Source organism: Erythranthe guttata, chromosome 2, assembly GCF_056151865.1.
Source record: "Erythranthe guttata isolate IM_541 chromosome 2, IM_541, whole genome shotgun sequence".
Classification (NCBI taxonomy): Eukaryota; Viridiplantae; Streptophyta; class Magnoliopsida; order Lamiales; family Phrymaceae; genus Erythranthe; species Erythranthe guttata.
This window is the reverse complement of record NC_142534.1, coordinates 1,920,006-1,938,391: the sequence shown is the minus strand read 5'-3', so window position 1 is coordinate 1,938,391 and position 18,386 is coordinate 1,920,006. Positions and strand designations below refer to the sequence as shown.

Genomic DNA, 18,386 nt, shown 5'->3' with positions numbered 1-18,386 from the left:
CCCCTTTTGGTTTGGACATTTTGCACATGACCCCCTAATGATATGACATTAGGCACATAACCCCTTGTGGTTTTGAAATTTTGCACATAACCCCCTTATGGTATGAAATTAGCACATAACCCCCTTGAATAGAAAACTGGAAATTAAAAGACTAAATTACCCGTATCAAGTCAAAATTTCTTGCTTTAATTTATAAATAATTATTCTATAAAATGAAAAGCTTAATGTATTTTTTTGTAAAATGAGTAATTAATATATTATTTTGTGTTTTTTTTATTTTACAGCGCACGCACACACACACACACACACACACACACACACACATATATATATATATATATATATATATATATATATATATATATATATATATATATATTAATATATATATATATATATATATATATATTAATATATATATATATATATATATATATATATATTAATATATATATATATATATATATATATATATATATATATATATATATATATATATATATATATATATATATATATATATATATATATATATATATATATATATATATATATATATATATATATATATATATATATATATATATATATATATTAAATTTTACAGCACAAAAGGTATATAATATTAGTTATTGTGCTATTGACAATTTATTCAATTTTAGAAATCAATTTGAAAATCTTTAACATTATCTGATGCGGCTGGGTTTCTCCGCTTCAAGGAATTCCGAACCTCCAAGTCCATTCCGCATTGGGCCTGTTCATCGTGGACCTGCAAAAGGACCGGGAGAGGTGATCCCGGCGTTAGCACTTAGACGCCCAAGTTGAAACACTTCAAAGGCTCTCATTCTAAAATATATTCAGTAAAAAAAAAAAGTTAAAATGTTTATGTGAGACTTGCTTACCTTGAGGGCTGAGTACCCTCTATTTATAGAGGAAACCCTCCGGATGTCATTAGTCTTATTCAATTCCGTTAATTGGGTGATTTCAAATCCATGATATTTTTCTAAGTCTTAGCACTTAAGTTACCAAGATATTTTTATGTGCCTTAGTGGTTAAGTCATGAGGTGGCCCATGCAATTCTCATATCGCCATTTGGTAGTTACTCAAAGCTCGCAGTTCGTCTGAATTATTCTGCTCGTCGGCGAGATCCTTCTCGTCGAAGGTATTCTGCTCGTCGAAGAGATCCTTCTCGTCGGAGGTATTCTGCTCGTCGGAGAGATCCTGCTCGTCGGATATCTCCTGCTGGTCAGAGTTGTTCTGCTCGTCGGCGAAATTCTTCTCGTCGGAGGTAATCTGCTCGTCGGAGTTATTCTGCCCGTCGGCGAGATCCTTCTCGTCGGAGGTATACTGCTCGTCGAAGAGATCCTGCTCGTCTGAGTTATTCTGCTCGTTGGCGAGATCCTTCTCGTCGGATATCTCCTGCTCGTCGGAGGTATTCTGCTCGTCGGAGAGATCCTGCTCGTCGGCGAGATCCTGCTCATCGGAGGTATTCTGCTCGTCGGAGAGATCCTTCTTGTCGGAGGTATTCTGCTCGTCGAATATCTCCTACTCGTCGGCGAGATCCTGCTCGTCGAAGGTATGCTGCTCGTCGGAGGTATTCTGTTCGTCGGCGAGATCCTTTTCGTCGGAGGTATTCTGCTCGTCGGAGAGATCCTGCTCGTCGGATATCTTCTGCTCGTCTGAGTCATTCTGCTCGTCGGCGAGATCCTTCTCGTCGGAGGTATTCTACTCGTCTGAGTCATTCTGCTCGTCGGCGAGATCCTTCTCGTCGGAGGTATTCTGCTCGTCGGAGAGATCCTGCTCGTTGGCTATTTCCTGCTCGTCGAAGGTATGCTGCTCGTCGGAGGTATTCTGCTCGTCGGAGAGATCCTTCTCATTTGAGGTATTCTGCTCGTCGGAGAGATCTTTCTCATGGGATATCTCCTGCTCGTTGGAGGAATTCTGCTCGTCGGAGAGATCCTGCTTGTCGGATATTTCCTGCTCGTCGAAGGTATGCTGTTCGTCGGAGGTATTCTGCTCGTCGGAGAGATCCTTCTCGTTGGAGGTATTCTGTTTGTCAAATATCTTCTGCTCGTCGGTGAGATCCTTCTCGTCGAAGGTATTCTGCTCGTCGGAGAGATCTTTCTCGTCGTAGGTATGCTGCTCGTCGGAGAGATCCTTCTTGTCGAAGGTATTTTGCTCGTCGGAGAGATCCTGCTCGTCGGATATCTCTTGCTCGTCGGCGAGATCCCGCTCGTCGGATATCTCCAGCTCGTCTGTACCACGTGGCTTTATTTTCTCTTTCTGCATGGGCCCAATTCAATTGGGCATTGCCTTGTTGGATCGTGCTAAATCTGGCCGGATCAACTAGTCCCCCACTCCAAGTTGAACGCGAGAATCTGAAAAGGTCGGCTTGGAGTATGCGAAATCTTCTTAACCACCGACTACGTTTTTGGCAATTTTTCTTGGTGTTTAGTCTTTGTTGATGCTCTTATTTTCCACTCCCTCTTCTAGTTATTTCCTTGTAAAATACATTTATCCATAAAAAGACAACGTATCTTTTATCTAGTGTGACTACTCGATGACCGGTAATTTATGCTTGTCGTCGTGAAGTACAAGTAGTTTATGCTTCTCGACTACTTAGACTTTTTACATCTTAACGGGCTCGGGCTCTCCTCTCAAAACGCTTGGATATACTTTTCATTTCTAGAGAACTTGTGCTTGGTATCTGAATGATCAAACAACTTTTTATTTTATTTCAATAAACTCGTGTTCACTTTAAGAATACTTGAATAGTTTTTGCATTTTAACAATCTCGGGCTTATTATCCGAATCTCCGGACATAGTTTTCATTTGAACGATCTCGGGCTCAATATCCGAATCTTTGGATATATTTTTAATTTTAACAAGCTCGGGCTTGCTACTTGAATTTTTTTTCTATTTAACGAGCTCGTGCTCGCAGCTCGAATACTCTGATAGATTTTTTCTTTTATACGAGCTCGTGCTCGTTATTCGAATATTCGGACAAATTTTCTGTTTCACGAGCTCGTGCTCGCTACCCAAGTACTCGGATAAATATTCTGTTAACGAGCTCGTGCTCGCTAACCGAGTACTCGGACAGATTTTCCGTTTTGACGAGCTCGGACTTGCTACCCGAGTACTCGGAGTTTTTTCGTTTAATGAGCTTGTGCTTGCTACCCGAGTACTCGGAGTTTTCCCGTTGAACGAGCTCGTGCTCGTAACCGAGTACTCGGATAGTTTTTCCGTTTAACGAGCTCGTGCTCACTACCCGAGTGCTCGGATAGTTTTTCAGTACAACGAGCTCGTGCTCGCTACCCGAGTACTCGGATAGTTTTTCCGTTCAACGAGCTCGTGCTCGCTACCTGAGTACTTGGATAGATTTTCCATTTTAACGAGCTCGGGCTCGCTACCTGAGTACTCGGATAGATTTTCCATTTTAACGAGCTTGGGCTCGCTACCCGAGTACTCGAAAAGATTTTCCGTTTTGACGAGCTTGGGCTAGCTACCCGAGTACTCGATGTTTTTTTGTTTAACGAGCTTGTGCTCGCTACCCGAGTACTCGGAGTTTTCCCGTTTAACGAACTCGTGCTCGCTACCCGAGTACTCGGATAGTTTTTCCATTTAACGAGCTCGTACTCACTACCCGAATACTCGGATAGTTTTTTAGTACAACGAGCTCGTGCTCGCTACCCGAGTACTCGGATAGTTTTTCCGTTCAACGAGCTCGTGCTCGCTACCCGAGTACTCGGATAGATTTTCCATTTTAACGAGCTCTGGCTCGATACCCGAGTACTCGGATAGATTTTTCATTTTAATGAGCTCGGGCTCGCTACCCGAGTACTCGGATAGATTTTCTGTTTAACGAGCTCGGGCTCGCTACCCGAGTACTCGGATAGATTTTCTGTTTTAACGAGCTCGTGCTTGTTATCTAAAGTATGAGAAGCTCGTGCTTCCCAAAATACTTAGATTTTTCCAAAATCACATAGAGGTTTTAGAACTTAATCAAATTTAATAGATATTATGTGATCACTAAACATAATTACTTATAATGACGGTTTAACATGCTAGCGCCAATTAGCAAAAAACTCATCTTGTTCAAAACCTTCTCATTCAGTCGAGCAGATGCTTGCAGACTTGATTGGCGACCATATCTTGTCGAATAAACGTCAGATTGCGTTCTTTTGATTTCTAGGCTTAAGAAATCAATCTTCAAGAAATATGATAAACCTCGAGCTCTTTGAGTCATCCAATCCAATCGGCGAACTTGAAGACCCAGAATGTTCCTCACACAGCAAATTAAGTCTCTAGCTTTCCCTGCTCATGGTTAGTGTACTAGCAAGGTCCAAATCATCATTAATAACGACTCGTAAATATCGATCGAGCAATCAACTAAAGTAATAAGCATATTTTATAACATCTCAAATTCGTTTGTTTTCCGAATATCACAAAAAATCAGTGCTAAAGCTCGTTATCATTAGGAAGTACTTATACGTGATCAACTGAAATTCATGTGAATCATAACTCGTACATAAGCCATATATTTCATGCTCGAATTGTTATCCAAGTAGAAAACATTGTAGTTAATGGTAATAAGTACTTATAAACTAACTTCGCCAATTTATAAAGATAAATTTTGATATCAAGGGTCCATAATCGATTAATGAATTCGAGCTCTAAGAAAATTACCTCCAAGTGATCAGAGTTAGAGAGTAGCCAGGAAAGCCGAGCTCCAATACCTTTGCAAGTAAGAGAAATGTCTAAATTCGTGAGCTCTTTTGAGATATTAACCTCTGGAAATCCGCCTTGCCAAGTCATAAGAAGAAATCGAGCTTCAAGAAATTCATTTTCACGCTCTAGTAATATTGTCGAGAATGAACATGAAATAAGAAATTAAATCGTTATTCTGGAAATTTGAGCTGTAAGAAGTGATCTCAAGTACGAATAAATCCCAGCTTCATGACCTTCACCGATTATTGGATTCAAATCTTCATTCTTCTTGCACTTACTCTGATATCTCTTATCGAGGTTTTGGGCTGGTTTCTTTACCCAGGTCTGCCTCACATGTCCTCAAATCAGAGAAGCAAAAACCCCTATGATGTTGCAGCGGATTTTGAGATAGGAAAACGGAGGGGAACACCTGCTCGTCCCACAAGTGTTCTGCTAGTTACAGTATAGGTAGTTGAAAAATCGACGTCTTAACGCTCAAGTTTACCACAGACGGCGCCATTTGATGCGGCTGGGTTTCTCCGCTTCAAGGAATTCCGAACCTCCAAGTCCATTCCGTATTGGGCCTGTTCATCATGGACCTGCAAAAGGATCGGGAGAGGTGCTCCCTGCGTTAGCACTCAGACGCCCAAGTCAGAACACCTCAAAAGCTCTCATTCTAAAATATATTCAGTAAAAAAAAAGGGTTAAAATGTTTATGTGAGACTTGCTTACCTTGAGGGCTGAGTACCCTCTATTTATGGAGGAAACCCTTCGGATGTCATTAGTCTTATTCAATTCCGTTAATTGGGTGATTTCAAATCCATGATATTTTTCTAAGTCTTAGCACTTAAGTTACCAAGATATTTTTATGTGCCTTAGTGATTAAGTCGTGAGGTGGCCCATGCAATTCTCATATTGCCATTTGGTAGGAACTCTAAGCTCGCAGCTCGTCTGAGTTATTCTGCTCGTCGGCGAGATCCTTCTCGTCGAAGGTATTCTGCTCGTCGGAGGTATTCTGCTTGTCGGATATCTCCTGCTCGTCTGAGTTGTTCTGCTCGTCAGCGAAATCCTTCTCGCCGGAGGTATTCTGCTCGTCGGAGAGATCCAGCTCGTCAAGTATCTCCTGCTTGTCTGAGTTATTTTGCTCGTTGGCGAGATCCTTCTCGTCGGAGGTATTCTGCTTGTCGAAGAGATCCTGCTCGTTTGAGTTATTCTGCTCGTCGGCGAGATCCTTCAAGTCGGATATCTCCTGCTCGTCGGAGATATTCTGCTCGTCGGAGAGATTCTGCTCCTCGAATATTTCCTGCTCGTCGGCGAGATCCTGCTCGTCGGAGGTATTCTGCTCGTCGGAGAGATCCTTCTCGTCGGAGGTATTCTGGTCGTCGAATATCTCCTGCTCGTCGGCGAGATCCTACTCGTCGAAGGTATGCTGCTCGTTGGAGGTATTCTGTTCGTCAGCGAGATCATTCTCGTCGGAGGTATTCTGCTCGTCGGAGAGATCTTTCTCGTCGAAGGTATTCTGCTCGTCGGAGAGATCCTGCTCATCTGAATCATTCTGCTCGTCGGCGAGATCCTTCTCATCGGATGTATTCTGCTCGTCGGCGAGATCCTTCTCGTCGGAGGTATTCTGCTCGTCGAAGAGATCTTTCTCGTCGAAGATATTCTGCTCGTCAGAGAGATCCTGCTCTTCGGATATCTCCTGCTCATCTGACTCATTCTGCTCGTCGGCGAGATCCTTCTCGTCGGAGGTATTCTGCTCGTCGAAGAGATCCTGCTCGTTTGAGTTATTCTGCTCATCGGCGAGATCATTCTCATTGGATATCTCCTGCTCGTCGGAGAGATCTTGCTCGTCGGATATTTCCTGCTCGTCGAAGGTATGCTGCTCGTCGGAGGTATTCTGCTCATCGGAGAGATCCTTCTCGTTGGAGGTATTCTGTTCGTCGGAGAGATCTTTCTCATCGGATATCTCCTGCTCATCGGTGGTATTCTGCTCGTCGGAGAGATCCTGCTCGTCGGATATTTCCCACTCGTCGAAGGTATGCTGTTCGTCGGAGGTATTCTGCTCGTCGGAGAGATCCTTCTCGTTGGAGGTATTCTGCTTGTCGAATATCTCCTACTCGTCGGCTAGATCCTTCTCGTCGTACGTATTCTGCTCATCGGAGAGATCCTTCTCGTCGAAGGTATTCTGCTCGTCGGAGAGATCCTACTCGTCGGATATCTCCTGCTCGTCGGCGAGATCCCGCTCGTCGGATATCTCCAGCTCGTCTATACCACGTGGCTTTATTTTCTCTTTCTGCATGGGCCCAATTCAATTGGGCATGGGCCAATTCAATTGGGCATGGGCCAATTCAATTGGGCTTTGCCTTGTTGGACCGTGCTAAATCTGGCCGGATCATTATCATTAATTATCATTATTATATTACGATTTTCTATATAATATATTATATTACAGCGGTAATCGAACTTTAATTTTTTTAAGAAACAAAGTCTTTATTTTTTTTTATTCTTTTGGAAAACTCTAAAAAAAACATTTCTCTAAAGTTGAAATGAAAATTAATTAAAAAAATATATGTGCTGTAAAATTAAAAACACACAATAATATATTATTTTTCTTATTTTACAAAAAAATACATTAACCTTTTCCTTATATAAAATAATTATTTTTAAATTGAAACAAGAAGTTTTGACTTGATATGGGTAGTTTAGTCTTTTCCAGTTTTCTATTCATACCATAAGGTGGTCATGTGCAAAATGTCAAAACCACAAGAGGGTTATGTGGATAATTTCATACCGTAAGGGGGTCATATGCAAAATGTCAAAACCACAAGGGAGTTATGTGCTTAATTTCATACCATAAGGGGGTCATGTGCAAAATATCCAAACCAAAAGGGGGTTAAGTGCTATTTACCCTAATAATAAAAAGGCCTTGCAAGGGGTGGTAATGTAATTAACAAAATTATCCCACCCAATCCTCCCTTCCATTTTCGAGTTTGGCTCATTCGGATTCAATCCCACGTATCCGTATCCAACCAACCCAACGGGAGATACCATCCATATTTTACTAATCCATATAGTGTAATTTCAATATGAAGCCCCAGTCCCATCCCACCTAGGGGTGGAAATTGGAACGGAATTTTCGAATTCCGCCGATCCGAAAATATCCGAATTTGGAACACTTTTTTTCATCCCAATTTCCGTTTTTTTTAACGGAATTGGAATTACATATAAAATTATTGGAAATTCCGATTTCCGATCCAATTTCATTTCCGAATATATATATATATATATATATATATATATATATATATATATATATATATATATATATATATATATATATATATATATATATATATATATATATATATATATATATATATATATATATATATATTGTATCTTTGAATTGTTTTTTTGTACTCATGTTTTGGAACTATGTTTGCTTTGGTAAACTGATTATGTTATTTTTACAAGAGTTTACATTTCATCTTATTGACCTTTGTTTTGGATTCTTGTCTTTTGTCGGAAAATTATGAAAATATTAGGGGAAAAAAAATCTAAAAATTACCATTATTTCCGATTTTGGAACAAAAAATTTAGAATTAATGCAATTTCTGAAAATTCCGAAATTCCGACGATTCCGAAATTGGAATGGATTTTGAAATTCCGATTTTTTTGAAATGGAAATTGGAACCTATTTTCAACTTCCGAAAAAATGAAAATTTTCCGAAAAAGGCATTTCCGATCCATTCCGTCCGATTTCCACCCCTAAATTCCCACCCCATCCCTCCAACCAAAATGGGCATAGATGGATCTATTCGTCCGGTCCGAATAGGCGGTTTTACCGGGTTTGACGGATTGATGAGTCCGACTTGCTCACCCCTATTTCCCTCTATTATTCAGATGAAGTTTGAAGATCTGGATTACTTAAAACAAATATATGTTTGGAATAACTAAATGGGTGTCTTTATCGCAATTAATCTTTCACGAGGGTATAAATTTAATAAAAGCAGAATAAGATGGTTAAATTGGTTAGATGCAAAATACGGAGGACTTGAATGTAATTATATAATTGTTAAAAACCCTAAACCCTAAATCGATTGGGTTTAACACAACGGACCGGGCTGAAATTTGTTTCCTTCGTCGACAACTTCACTCTTCGCCACCCACCACCCGCGCCTTCTCCCGCCGTGCCGTAAACTCCATCCGCCGGCTCGCCGCCTAATTTTTTTTTGAAATTCACTGCATATTTATCTCAAATGGAGACTTATTTCGGAAAAGATAACACTCCATTTGACCTTGATTTTCATCCTTCAAATAACATTGTTGCCACTTGTCTCATAACTGGGGACCTTTTTCTGTAAGTTCAATTCCACTCGAGATTGTTTTTGTGCTTACAATTTGCAATTATTGATGTTTTTTTTTTCTCAATTTTTTTTTTGCATCAGATATCGTTATGTTGCTGAATCTCCACTCGAAAGGTATAAACTTATATGCAATTAATTGCGCACATTTCTTTTATGCAATTGATTTGATATCATTAATTTTGATTGATGGCGTTTGATAATTAGCGTGCTGGAAGTGAAAGCACATACAGAATCGTGTAGAGCTCTCCGATTCGTCAACGAAGGGCGTGGTAATTGGTGTATTATATTCTGGATTTTTTTCCCATTGATAATTGGTATTGAATTTCTGATTTTGATTTTTATCCTGTTTGTGGATTGAATTTATGTTCAGCTGTAGTTACGGGGTCTCTAGATTGTTCCATTCTCGCCACAGATATCGAAACTGGTACAGCAATTGCACGTATCGAGAATGCTCATCCGTGAGTCGTGAAACTAAAATTTCTGTTTCCCATTGATTGGATTACTTTAACGATAAGTGTAGAATAAAAATGTATTTATTGGGTTTAAAGGGTGGCGTGTCTAATATGCAGGGATCCTGTAAGTCGAATAGTTAACTTGACGGAGTCGACTATTGCTTCAGGAGATGATGAAGGTTGTATCAAGGTGAATTTCATGTAACTGACTGTAGGGAAGTTTAAATATACGATGGAATCCTTAAGTTGAAGTTGTCTGCACTCTGCTATAATGAATTATGTTGTTTATGATGAGTGAGTTGATTGTGATTGTCGTGATTTATATTTCTTGACCCCTTCGAACTTAGTAATTGAAGTTTTAAATTCTGTTGGTATGTTACTAGAGGAGTTTACTTTTCATAGGTTATTGCATTTTTACTAGCCATCTTCTGATATTTCTTTCCGAACGCCATGTTGTTAAACAATGAAGTACATTTTTCCTTTCTTTCACTGTTAATAAAAAAAAGATTTAGGTTTTTCTTTTTACCGTTTGTTGCAGGTATGGGATACCCGCCAACGTTCTTGCTGCAACACTTACAGTGTTCATACAGACTACATATCAGACATGACATTTGCATCCGATTCCATGAAATTGCTTGCAACAAGGTAGTATTTGTCCTCTTTGTGTGTGTGTGTGTGTGTGTGCAAATTGTGCTCTGAAAATCTTGGATACGGGGGTTTGATCTTAAGGTCCAGACTTTCTAAATTTGAGATATACTTAGTTAAATCTTCTAGTTGGGCTTATATTAGCAAGAACTTGATTTTCAGATCTTGATCGGGTTTCACATAGCTTTTTGTTTTTGTAAAATCTGTATGATTGTCGCTGCATTCTGTAGAGATGTTTTGGGAATTGAGTAATGCTAGATTTAATGTTTATTTATATCTTTTCCCACAGTGGTGATGGCAGTCTATCCGTTTGCAATTTAAGAAGCAACAAGGTATTTCTTTCTTTTCTTTTAGAATTTGAGCAATGTAATTACTGCCTGTGGCTACTTTGGCTACTTAATTTGGCCAATAAATGAATTTGTTCTGTGTTATTATACTGCAGATTCAAAGTCAATCAGAGTTCTCTGAGGAAGAATTGTTTTCGGTTGTGATTATGAAGGTTGGATTTGCGTACTCCTTTAAAACACAAAAATGATTTTTACGATGTCTTAAAAACCACTTGCTTAATTAACTGTTATTTTTCTTGTCTAGAATGGTAGAAAGGTTATATGTAGCACATCGTCTGGAAATATATTATTGTACTCGTGGGGATTTTTCAAGGATTGCAGGTATTTCACATCTCTGTACCATATTCCAATAGAATAGCTAACCTTGCTTGAATATTTTTCTTCTTTGTTTTCCACCAAATGCTCGAGCTTAAATTGATATTTATGGTATGCCTTGTATATTTTCAGCGACCGTTTCGTGGATCTGTCTGGTAATTCTGTTGATGCCTTGCTAAAGGTTAGTGCTTTTTCATGATTGTAACATTATTTTTTTCCTCGAGCATTTTCAAGTCCTTTTGACTGACTATATCCTATGAAAGGAATTCACCTATTTATTTTCTCTCGTTTTCTTCTTAAGCTTGACGAAGATAGAGTAATCACTGCTTCCGAGAATGGAATCATCAGGTGAGAGTTTATAAGCAAAACAGAAACACTTGCTCCAATTATCTCGTGACTTTGAATTTGAGGATTGACTTAACCTTCCCATATTTTCCTTAGCTTGGTAGGTATACTGCCCAACAGGATAATTCAGCCGATTGCTGAGCATTCGACAGCTGTCGAACGTCTTGGTATAAAAAAAAATATTCATTCTCTTGATAAGATATCATTTGCAACAATTAATTTGATAAATTAATTATCTCTTACTAGTGGTGTAATTTTGGCGGTACAGCTTTTTCTCATGATAAAAAGTTCCTCGGCAGCATTTCGCATGATGATACATTAAAGGCCAGTGTCTCTCTCCATCACACAATATAATTTGTGTGATTTATTGTTGTGTATCTCTTCCTATATATATAACACCCCCCCCCCCCCCCCCCCCCCCCTTTAAGTTACGAACTATATCGATGTGCGTAATGTTTGTTCTGAATATACTAAGTCAATGTGACTACAGTTATGGGATATGGAGGATTTGCTGAAAGTGTCTGTGCCAAATCAATCTGCTTCCTCAGACTGCGATAATGATGGGATGGATTTAGACGATAGTATCCCAAAATCTTCTAAAGGTACATCCTATGTCTTAGTTGCAATAATAGTCGACATTTTTAGTACAGTCATTGCTTAGAGCTTTTACATAATATTACATGGTTTAGAGATCATCCATACAAGGCAGACAAACTATGTTAGACGATAAAATCGTAACAAGAAAAGATGATGCAAACATTGGAAAATGGAAATCTTTGTTTCACACACGAGAATTGCCATTTTGAGGGCTCTATCACATGACTCTTGACTTTTTTAAGTGTTATTTTCATTTTCTTTTAAAAAAACATAATTAAATAAATTGGCCACATAAAATGGCTACAACACTCACACATACACACTAGAGGGATTTGAACCCCTGAATCTCTCCCATGGAAGAAAACCGACATTATGCACTTTTCACTTGTGTATATATATTTATACATCTTGTTCAAATAGAAATGATGTGAATCATCATCTCGGGTTTTTTTTTTTGGCTATCTCTTTGCAGGGACCAAGAGGAAAAATGGGAACAAAGGACAGAATTTGGGCAGTTCGAATAATTTCTTTGCAGATCTATAGTCATACCAGTGTGATGATATATATATCGACAATTACTGATTATCTCATGCTGAAAATGATCTTACAGGAGCTGAGAACTTCCAATGTGTACCAAACGTATCCGTACTCCTCTTCTTTTTTTTTTTTTTTTTCTGTAGATGGTGCATGGTGAGACTCGAGGTAATGGTGGAAAATAAGTTGCATAGTGGTACTTGTAAACTTTATCGACAAAAAAGTGAACGTTATGTTTAAATGTGGAATTTGTTATTTATTATGATATCTGTAAACTGATACCATATAAATATAAATACAAAAAGAAGGAATTGAAAACTTATGACGTGTTTTTGCACATCCGTGAAATATATTGGATGGTTTTGCACTATCGATTTACACATACATAATACAAACACATAGTGAGTTTTATTAGTGTACAATCATCCAAATCATCCGGTGAATTTATCAGGCCAGGGTGTAGCATTTCATCGACCGACTGAATTGTGACTAATGTGATAAATACTGATTTTGTGTCCTGATGCCGATTTGGTTTCTTATTCATACTGTTAGTTCATAGAAATTTGCCCTCTTTTTGAAGAATCAAAACCACATAGAAAACTGACTAGCGAAAAATTCGGTTTTGGTGTCGAAGATGCTACGCCCGGTGAAATATAACGTGTAGCTATCAATAAGTTCAAATTTCACTGCGAAATTTAATAGAGACACACACACACACACACACACACACACACACACACACACACACATATATATATATATATATATATATATATATATATATATATATATAACACCATCAAAATGCAATATCCAGTTATTAAAACAACGGAACAGTCATTTTATTATAAATAAAAACAACAATTCAGTGTAAGAAACACTTATTTAGCAAACCAAAATCAAACAAATAACAAAGTCTCCAACACAGACATGAGAGTTTTCAACAGACAACAAAAGTCCAAAATAAATAAGGAGCAACGCAAAGACCTTCTCTACTAAGTAGAAAACCAAAGGACAAACAACAATAAAAGTCTATAAAACCAAAGGACAAACAACAATAAAAGTCTATAATACTAAACAAACAATCATGCACGATAAATCTTGCAACATCTTGCACGTTCAAGAACTCGTTTTCCATGTGGATGGCTGTGCAAGAACGCATAGTTGCTATGAATACGTTCTGTAAGAGCATCTCGAGCAGCACCCTGCAACTCAAATCCAAAAAAAAAGAAAACGAGAAAAAGTTTTCAATTTTGTAAGCACTTGACTATAGTTATTGTTAGAAATATATAACAATAATATATAAAATGGAGAAAAAAAATGATATACCTTCGAGCAAATCAGTGCGGATTGTGCGACATAGTTACCATAAGGGTCCTGAAGAAGTTGGACAAAATTGGGACTGTTCATAATTTCATTAAGTATAGAAAGTAGCTGATTCCCATTATACCCTTTCAGGCATTTCTCCACCACATTGCTTCCATACTTGTCCATCGAGAGTGGAACGAAGTTTCCGGATAGTTGTGTCAGTATTTGTGCTTTCACTTTGGGCATGTCTACCATATATTGCACGACGTAATTCCTAAAAAGAAAATGAGAAAAAATGAAATAAACAGACAATATTAATACAAGTGGTTAAAGTCGAAATGTTATTAATATTTATTAAAAGGAGAAAAAAAAAAGAATTTACCCATAAGGATCTGTAGACAATAAAAGTGCATAGGCTGTTAGATTCGCAATCATGCGATTGCGTGTTTCACCTTGAGCAGAGCTTACACATGGTTGAAGGACACAACATCCACTTCTGTCGGAGGCAATAGCCAAGCAGTTGTCGGCTATCACTTGCAAGATTATCTGTGCCAAATTGTACTCGAACAATCATGACTCAATATTTGCAACAATGTCATGAAATGTTACATCAGATATGTAATATTTATTTACTTGAAGTTAATTTTTTTTTATAAAAAGATTTACTAAAATCTATTAAAATAACATACTTTTTTTAAAAACGCGCAAAAAATAAAAGGAGTTTTGTTAAAAAAAATTCTAATATATAAAAAAATAAATTAGGGAAAGCTAATAAAAGTAAACGATGAAAATATATAGCCAATGTATAATCAAATCCAAGTTCTACATATATAAAAGAAAAAAAAATAGTTTGATAAATGCACCCGATGTACTTCTTTACACTTTATAACAATATGCATAACAACTAACAACAATTTTCACAAAATGATTAATGATGTTTAACAGTGACACGCCCACAATCATGATCAACTTCTTCCGTTGTCGACCAATTGTAGAGATTCATGTATTCACATCATAAAATTTATACAAAATATTATAAAAGTATTACTACGTTTACCATTTCCTAAAATAATTATATTTTTGTAATTAATTTTAATTTACTACAATATATTAAGATAACAAAGACGAAAGATCGAATTTCAAAAAGAGAAAATTTGAAAATTGAAATCTCTATTCCAATTTAAAATTTAATTACTAATAACTCGATTATTTCATATTCTGGTTACGCACCTTAGATCAGATTAAAAAGAAAAAAAATAGATGGACACAAGAATAGTTCATTCACTGATTCACAGAATTCAACATAAAGATGAATGAAATTAAAAAAGTTTCCAGAAAAGAGGGAAGCAAAATCAAAAAGGAAAAAAATCAACTACTACATGGCGCCTCCTGTTCATGACCTTAACATTTCATACAGTACTTTCCATGGTATTTTCAATCGAAGTTCGTTTGGAATAATTCTGGACATTAGATTTTTTTTAATAACTCTGACAACTCCTTATATGCATATGAACTAATATCAAACAAAAGATAAAAATTTTACCTCATTATCTTGGGGAGGAAAGCTTTTCAAGCAATGTTGGATCACATGCTGACCATTCATGCTTCTCGTAAGCTCGATAGTGATTCGCCTCAATACCGATAAAGCAATCGCTACTTGGTTTGGTGTTGTCAGCTTATCTAGCAGTTTCTGCACAACCCTAGTTCTGTAAAAAAAAAAATAACAAAAAAAAAAATAAAAAAAATCAATTAGTATTTTAAAATGACAATAATAATTGCATAAAAAAAATTAAATAATAAAGAACATACCCATGCATATCACAACAAATGTCCTTGAATTTCACATGATCAGTGACCAACAAATAGAGAAACTCGGTGATTTGGTTTTCGTTGCACACCTTGAAAAACTTTTGGATAAATTGATTAGCAACTTGATCAACCATCAAATAACAAATGTGACCCTTCAACTCCGAAAAGATGAACTCGACAGTATTTGGATCGATCCCCTCAAGCTTGTTCTGCAAGTATTGGCTTCCATACTGATCCATAACCACCGAGACTAACTTGCCCCTCAATTCTTCCAAAGACAAAGAATCGAGGCGCATCCCCAACCGATTAAGCGAACCGCTATAGCCACATCGAAAGTTCGAAATCCAAGTTGGAGCACTATTCGATTCGGTCCTGTTTTTCATGTACTCGAAACCCGAGGAGTTGTTGTTGTTATTCCTGGTCGAGTATCTGAGTTGACGATTTCCATGTCCCAAATCGAAATTGGCATTGGAATTGTGAAACTCGTTTAGACTGTAATTCGTACGAGTTGGTTGATAACCAGCTGCGAAACCATTCAGAGTGCTCCTCCCATAATTATTATAATTAATATTGTAATTATAATTTGCACCGGTCACATTATTATAAAGATGATTTTCGTTCGGATTCGGTTGCATGTAAACTCTCGCTGCGGAGTTAGCCCTCATTCTGTTGATGGTATCGTCCCCGTTAGAATTGAAATCTACGAATCCGTTTAGCAATGGCTCACATCTCCAAATATTGGAACCAACTCCGCCGGCGGCTCCGTGACTGGAAGAAGCGCCTTCGTCGTAAGCAGGGTGCGGCGGATGCGAGGGTTGGCCGGAGAGGTTGAGCGCGGCCAAGTGCGAATAGAGAGCATCGTAACCATAGGAAGAACCATCGGCGGCGGCATTCATCACTCCTCCACGTAATTGTTTCCGGCGGTGTAGTGGTGGTCGCCGGAAAAAAAAAATCGTTCTGAATTTTCTCAGAAGAAAAAAAAAAGAGGCGTTCTCAAAAAAAAAAAAAAAGTTCGTTCTGAATTTTCTCAAAAGGTATAAAAAGGAGTCGTTCTTAACTACTTAGAGATTTTTATGTTGTTGAGTCGTTGTGAAATACTGAAGAGAAGAGATTGGTATATTGTTGAGTTCTATATTACAACAAACTCTAATTTGGAGATATATATTTTTTGCTATAAAAAAGTACTATAAATTAGTAAATAAATAGGAAACTCTTTTAATTCGATTTAGATTAATTTGAAATAATATATTATTTCCCATATTAAATATTTTAAATTAGTAAATTATAAGAATCTTTCCTATATTAATTTTTCTATTAAATATTTTTTCTTCGAAAAGCTGATAAATTTGTGTTGTATGTGTATTATATATTTATATTTATGCAGCGGAGACTAGAGAGCATAAATAAAATATTAATTAATAGTATAATAAAAAAAATTAATTAAATATGCAATTATTATTTAATTATCAAATAAAGACGAATTTAGTATTTAATAAAAAATATACGTTATTGAAGATTATTATGAAAATTATAATTATCTTTAACAACAAGAAGAAGATATGATACGGAAGGATTTGAAAATAAGGATCCCTAATTTGAAGGTTGCTGTTAAATTAACTCAAACAAACATTTTCAATAAATTTAGAGTAAAAAGCAGTTTACCCCCTAAACAAATGCCCGTTTTACACTTTGCCCCCCAAACAAAAAAAATTTGCACGTTCTTACCTAAACTCCGGTTTTTGTTGCACGGTGCCTCAAAATTGGAATTTTCAGGCCATTTTGACCGGAATCATACACACGTGCTTTTCACGTGAGTTTTAAAGGGGCAAAATAGTCTATTCACTTACCTTATTCATAAATAAAAAAAAAAAAAAAAAAAAAAAGCAAAAAACAAAATACAAAAAGAAAAAACAAAAAGAAAAAGAAAGAAAAAGAAGGGCTGCCGACGCCATTTCTACACTCAAATCGGCCATTTCGAACTGGCTTCTTCTTCATCTAGATAAACCACGGCGGCACCGACGAGATCCCCTCTACCCTCATAATCGATTTCGTGGTGAATTTGAATATAACAACAGCAACATAAAGTGGTGGGCAAGGTTTCTTACAGGACGGTGGTAGTGGATACAGAGGAATTGGTGGTGGAAGTGGCTTCACATAAACCGGCGGCTTGGAGATCGGGATTAGCGGTGGAAGCGGCTTCACGTAAACCGGTGGCTTATAGATCGGGATTGGTGGTGGAAGTGGCTTCACGGAAACCGGCGGCTTCCGCTTAGGTTTGTGGACGGGTGGCTTGTATACTGGCGGCTCGGGTTAGGCGGCTTTACTATTGGTGGGCATGGTTTCTTAGGCGGCTTGTAAACCGGTGGCTTAGAAACGGGCGGCTTAATGGGGGGCTTATAAACCGGCGGCTTAGAAATGGGCGGCTTGTAAACTGGGGGTTTAGAAACGGGTGGGTTAGAGGTGGGTGTGTAAACGGGGATAGGCGGAGGAAGTGGCTTGACGAAAACGGGCGGCTTGTAGAGCGGCGGAAGGGGCGGCCATTGATGGTGGAAGAGCCTGAGGAACAGTTTCAACATTCTCGGTTTCCTCATTGCTCTGCTTCCTCTTCTGTATAAATTGCCCATTCCTTGTAAAGAGGCGGACGGCGGCGGTGGTGGCGGCGGAGGGGATATAGGGTGGAGAGTGTGAAGAGGAGGAGCAAGCAGATGGAGCTTGTGGATTGGACTTTGTTTAGGAGGTGGTGGTTCGAAATGTTGCGCCTGAGTGGTGATGAATTTGGGAAAAGATTGAAATTGTTGGATTTTTTGTTGGTGGGGGTGGCGGCGGCGGTGGTAATGGCGGCGGTGGTGGTTTCTTGTTCTTGATTTTGGTGGTGTTCGTCCGGGAAGAAAATTAAGTGGAAACCCATTCCCATTCCCAGCCAATTGCAGATTTTCCCACCTTTTCTTTTCTTTTTTTTT

The 18,386-nt window shown here is 37.9% G+C and overlaps 2 protein-coding genes across 2 annotated transcripts; one reads left to right on the top strand and one right to left on the bottom strand.

Annotated features, from left to right (window-relative positions):
• The first annotated feature begins 8,820 nt into the window (after positions 1–8,820).
• On the top strand, positions 8,821–12,631 carry WDR55 (transducin family protein / WD-40 repeat family protein). Its single transcript, XM_012981427.2, has 15 exons — positions 8,821–9,067; positions 9,156–9,188; positions 9,279–9,343; positions 9,445–9,532; positions 9,644–9,716; positions 10,065–10,171; positions 10,461–10,503; positions 10,614–10,670; positions 10,763–10,839; positions 10,966–11,014; positions 11,135–11,181; positions 11,275–11,345; positions 11,447–11,502; positions 11,669–11,780; positions 12,248–12,631. The coding sequence occupies exons 1-15, from the start codon at positions 8,967–8,969 to the stop codon at positions 12,316–12,318; spliced, it is 1,050 nt and encodes a 349-aa protein (XP_012836881.2). The 5' UTR covers positions 8,821–8,966; the 3' UTR covers positions 12,319–12,631.
• A 501-nt stretch (positions 12,632–13,132) lies between these two features.
• Positions 13,133–16,448, bottom strand: LOC105957506 (pumilio homolog 12). Its single transcript, XM_012981429.2, has 5 exons — positions 15,427–16,448; positions 15,161–15,323; positions 14,000–14,163; positions 13,639–13,891; positions 13,133–13,514 (listed from the first exon to the last, which is right to left on the bottom strand). Exons 1-5 carry the CDS (start codon positions 16,320–16,322, stop codon positions 13,395–13,397), a joined length of 1,596 nt encoding a protein of 531 aa, XP_012836883.2. The 5' UTR covers positions 16,323–16,448; the 3' UTR covers positions 13,133–13,394.
• Between the last annotated feature and the right edge of the window lie 1,938 nt (positions 16,449–18,386).

Excerpts from the sequence above, each read along its gene's own strand:
- WDR55 (XM_012981427.2), top strand. The coding sequence starts at position 8,967 with ATGGAGACTTATTTCGGAAAAGATAACACTCCATTTGACCTTGATTTT. Across the intron at positions 10,172-10,460 it reads ATGAAATTGCTTGCAACAAG|TGGTGATGGCAGTCTATCCG; the intron begins GTAGTATTTGTC and ends CTTTTCCCACAG. Across the intron at positions 10,840-10,965 it reads GGATTTTTCAAGGATTGCAG|CGACCGTTTCGTGGATCTGT; the intron begins GTATTTCACATC and ends GTATATTTTCAG.
- LOC105957506 (XM_012981429.2), bottom strand. The coding sequence starts at position 16,322 with ATGAATGCCGCCGCCGATGGTTCTTCCTATGGTTACGATGCTCTCTAT. Across the intron at positions 14,164-15,160 it reads TTCCTCCCCAAGATAATGAG|ATAATCTTGCAAGTGATAGC; the intron begins GTAAAATTTTTA and ends AATTTGGCACAG. Across the intron at positions 13,892-13,999 it reads TTGTCTACAGATCCTTATGG|GAATTACGTCGTGCAATATA; the intron begins GTAAATTCTTTT and ends TTTTCTTTTTAG.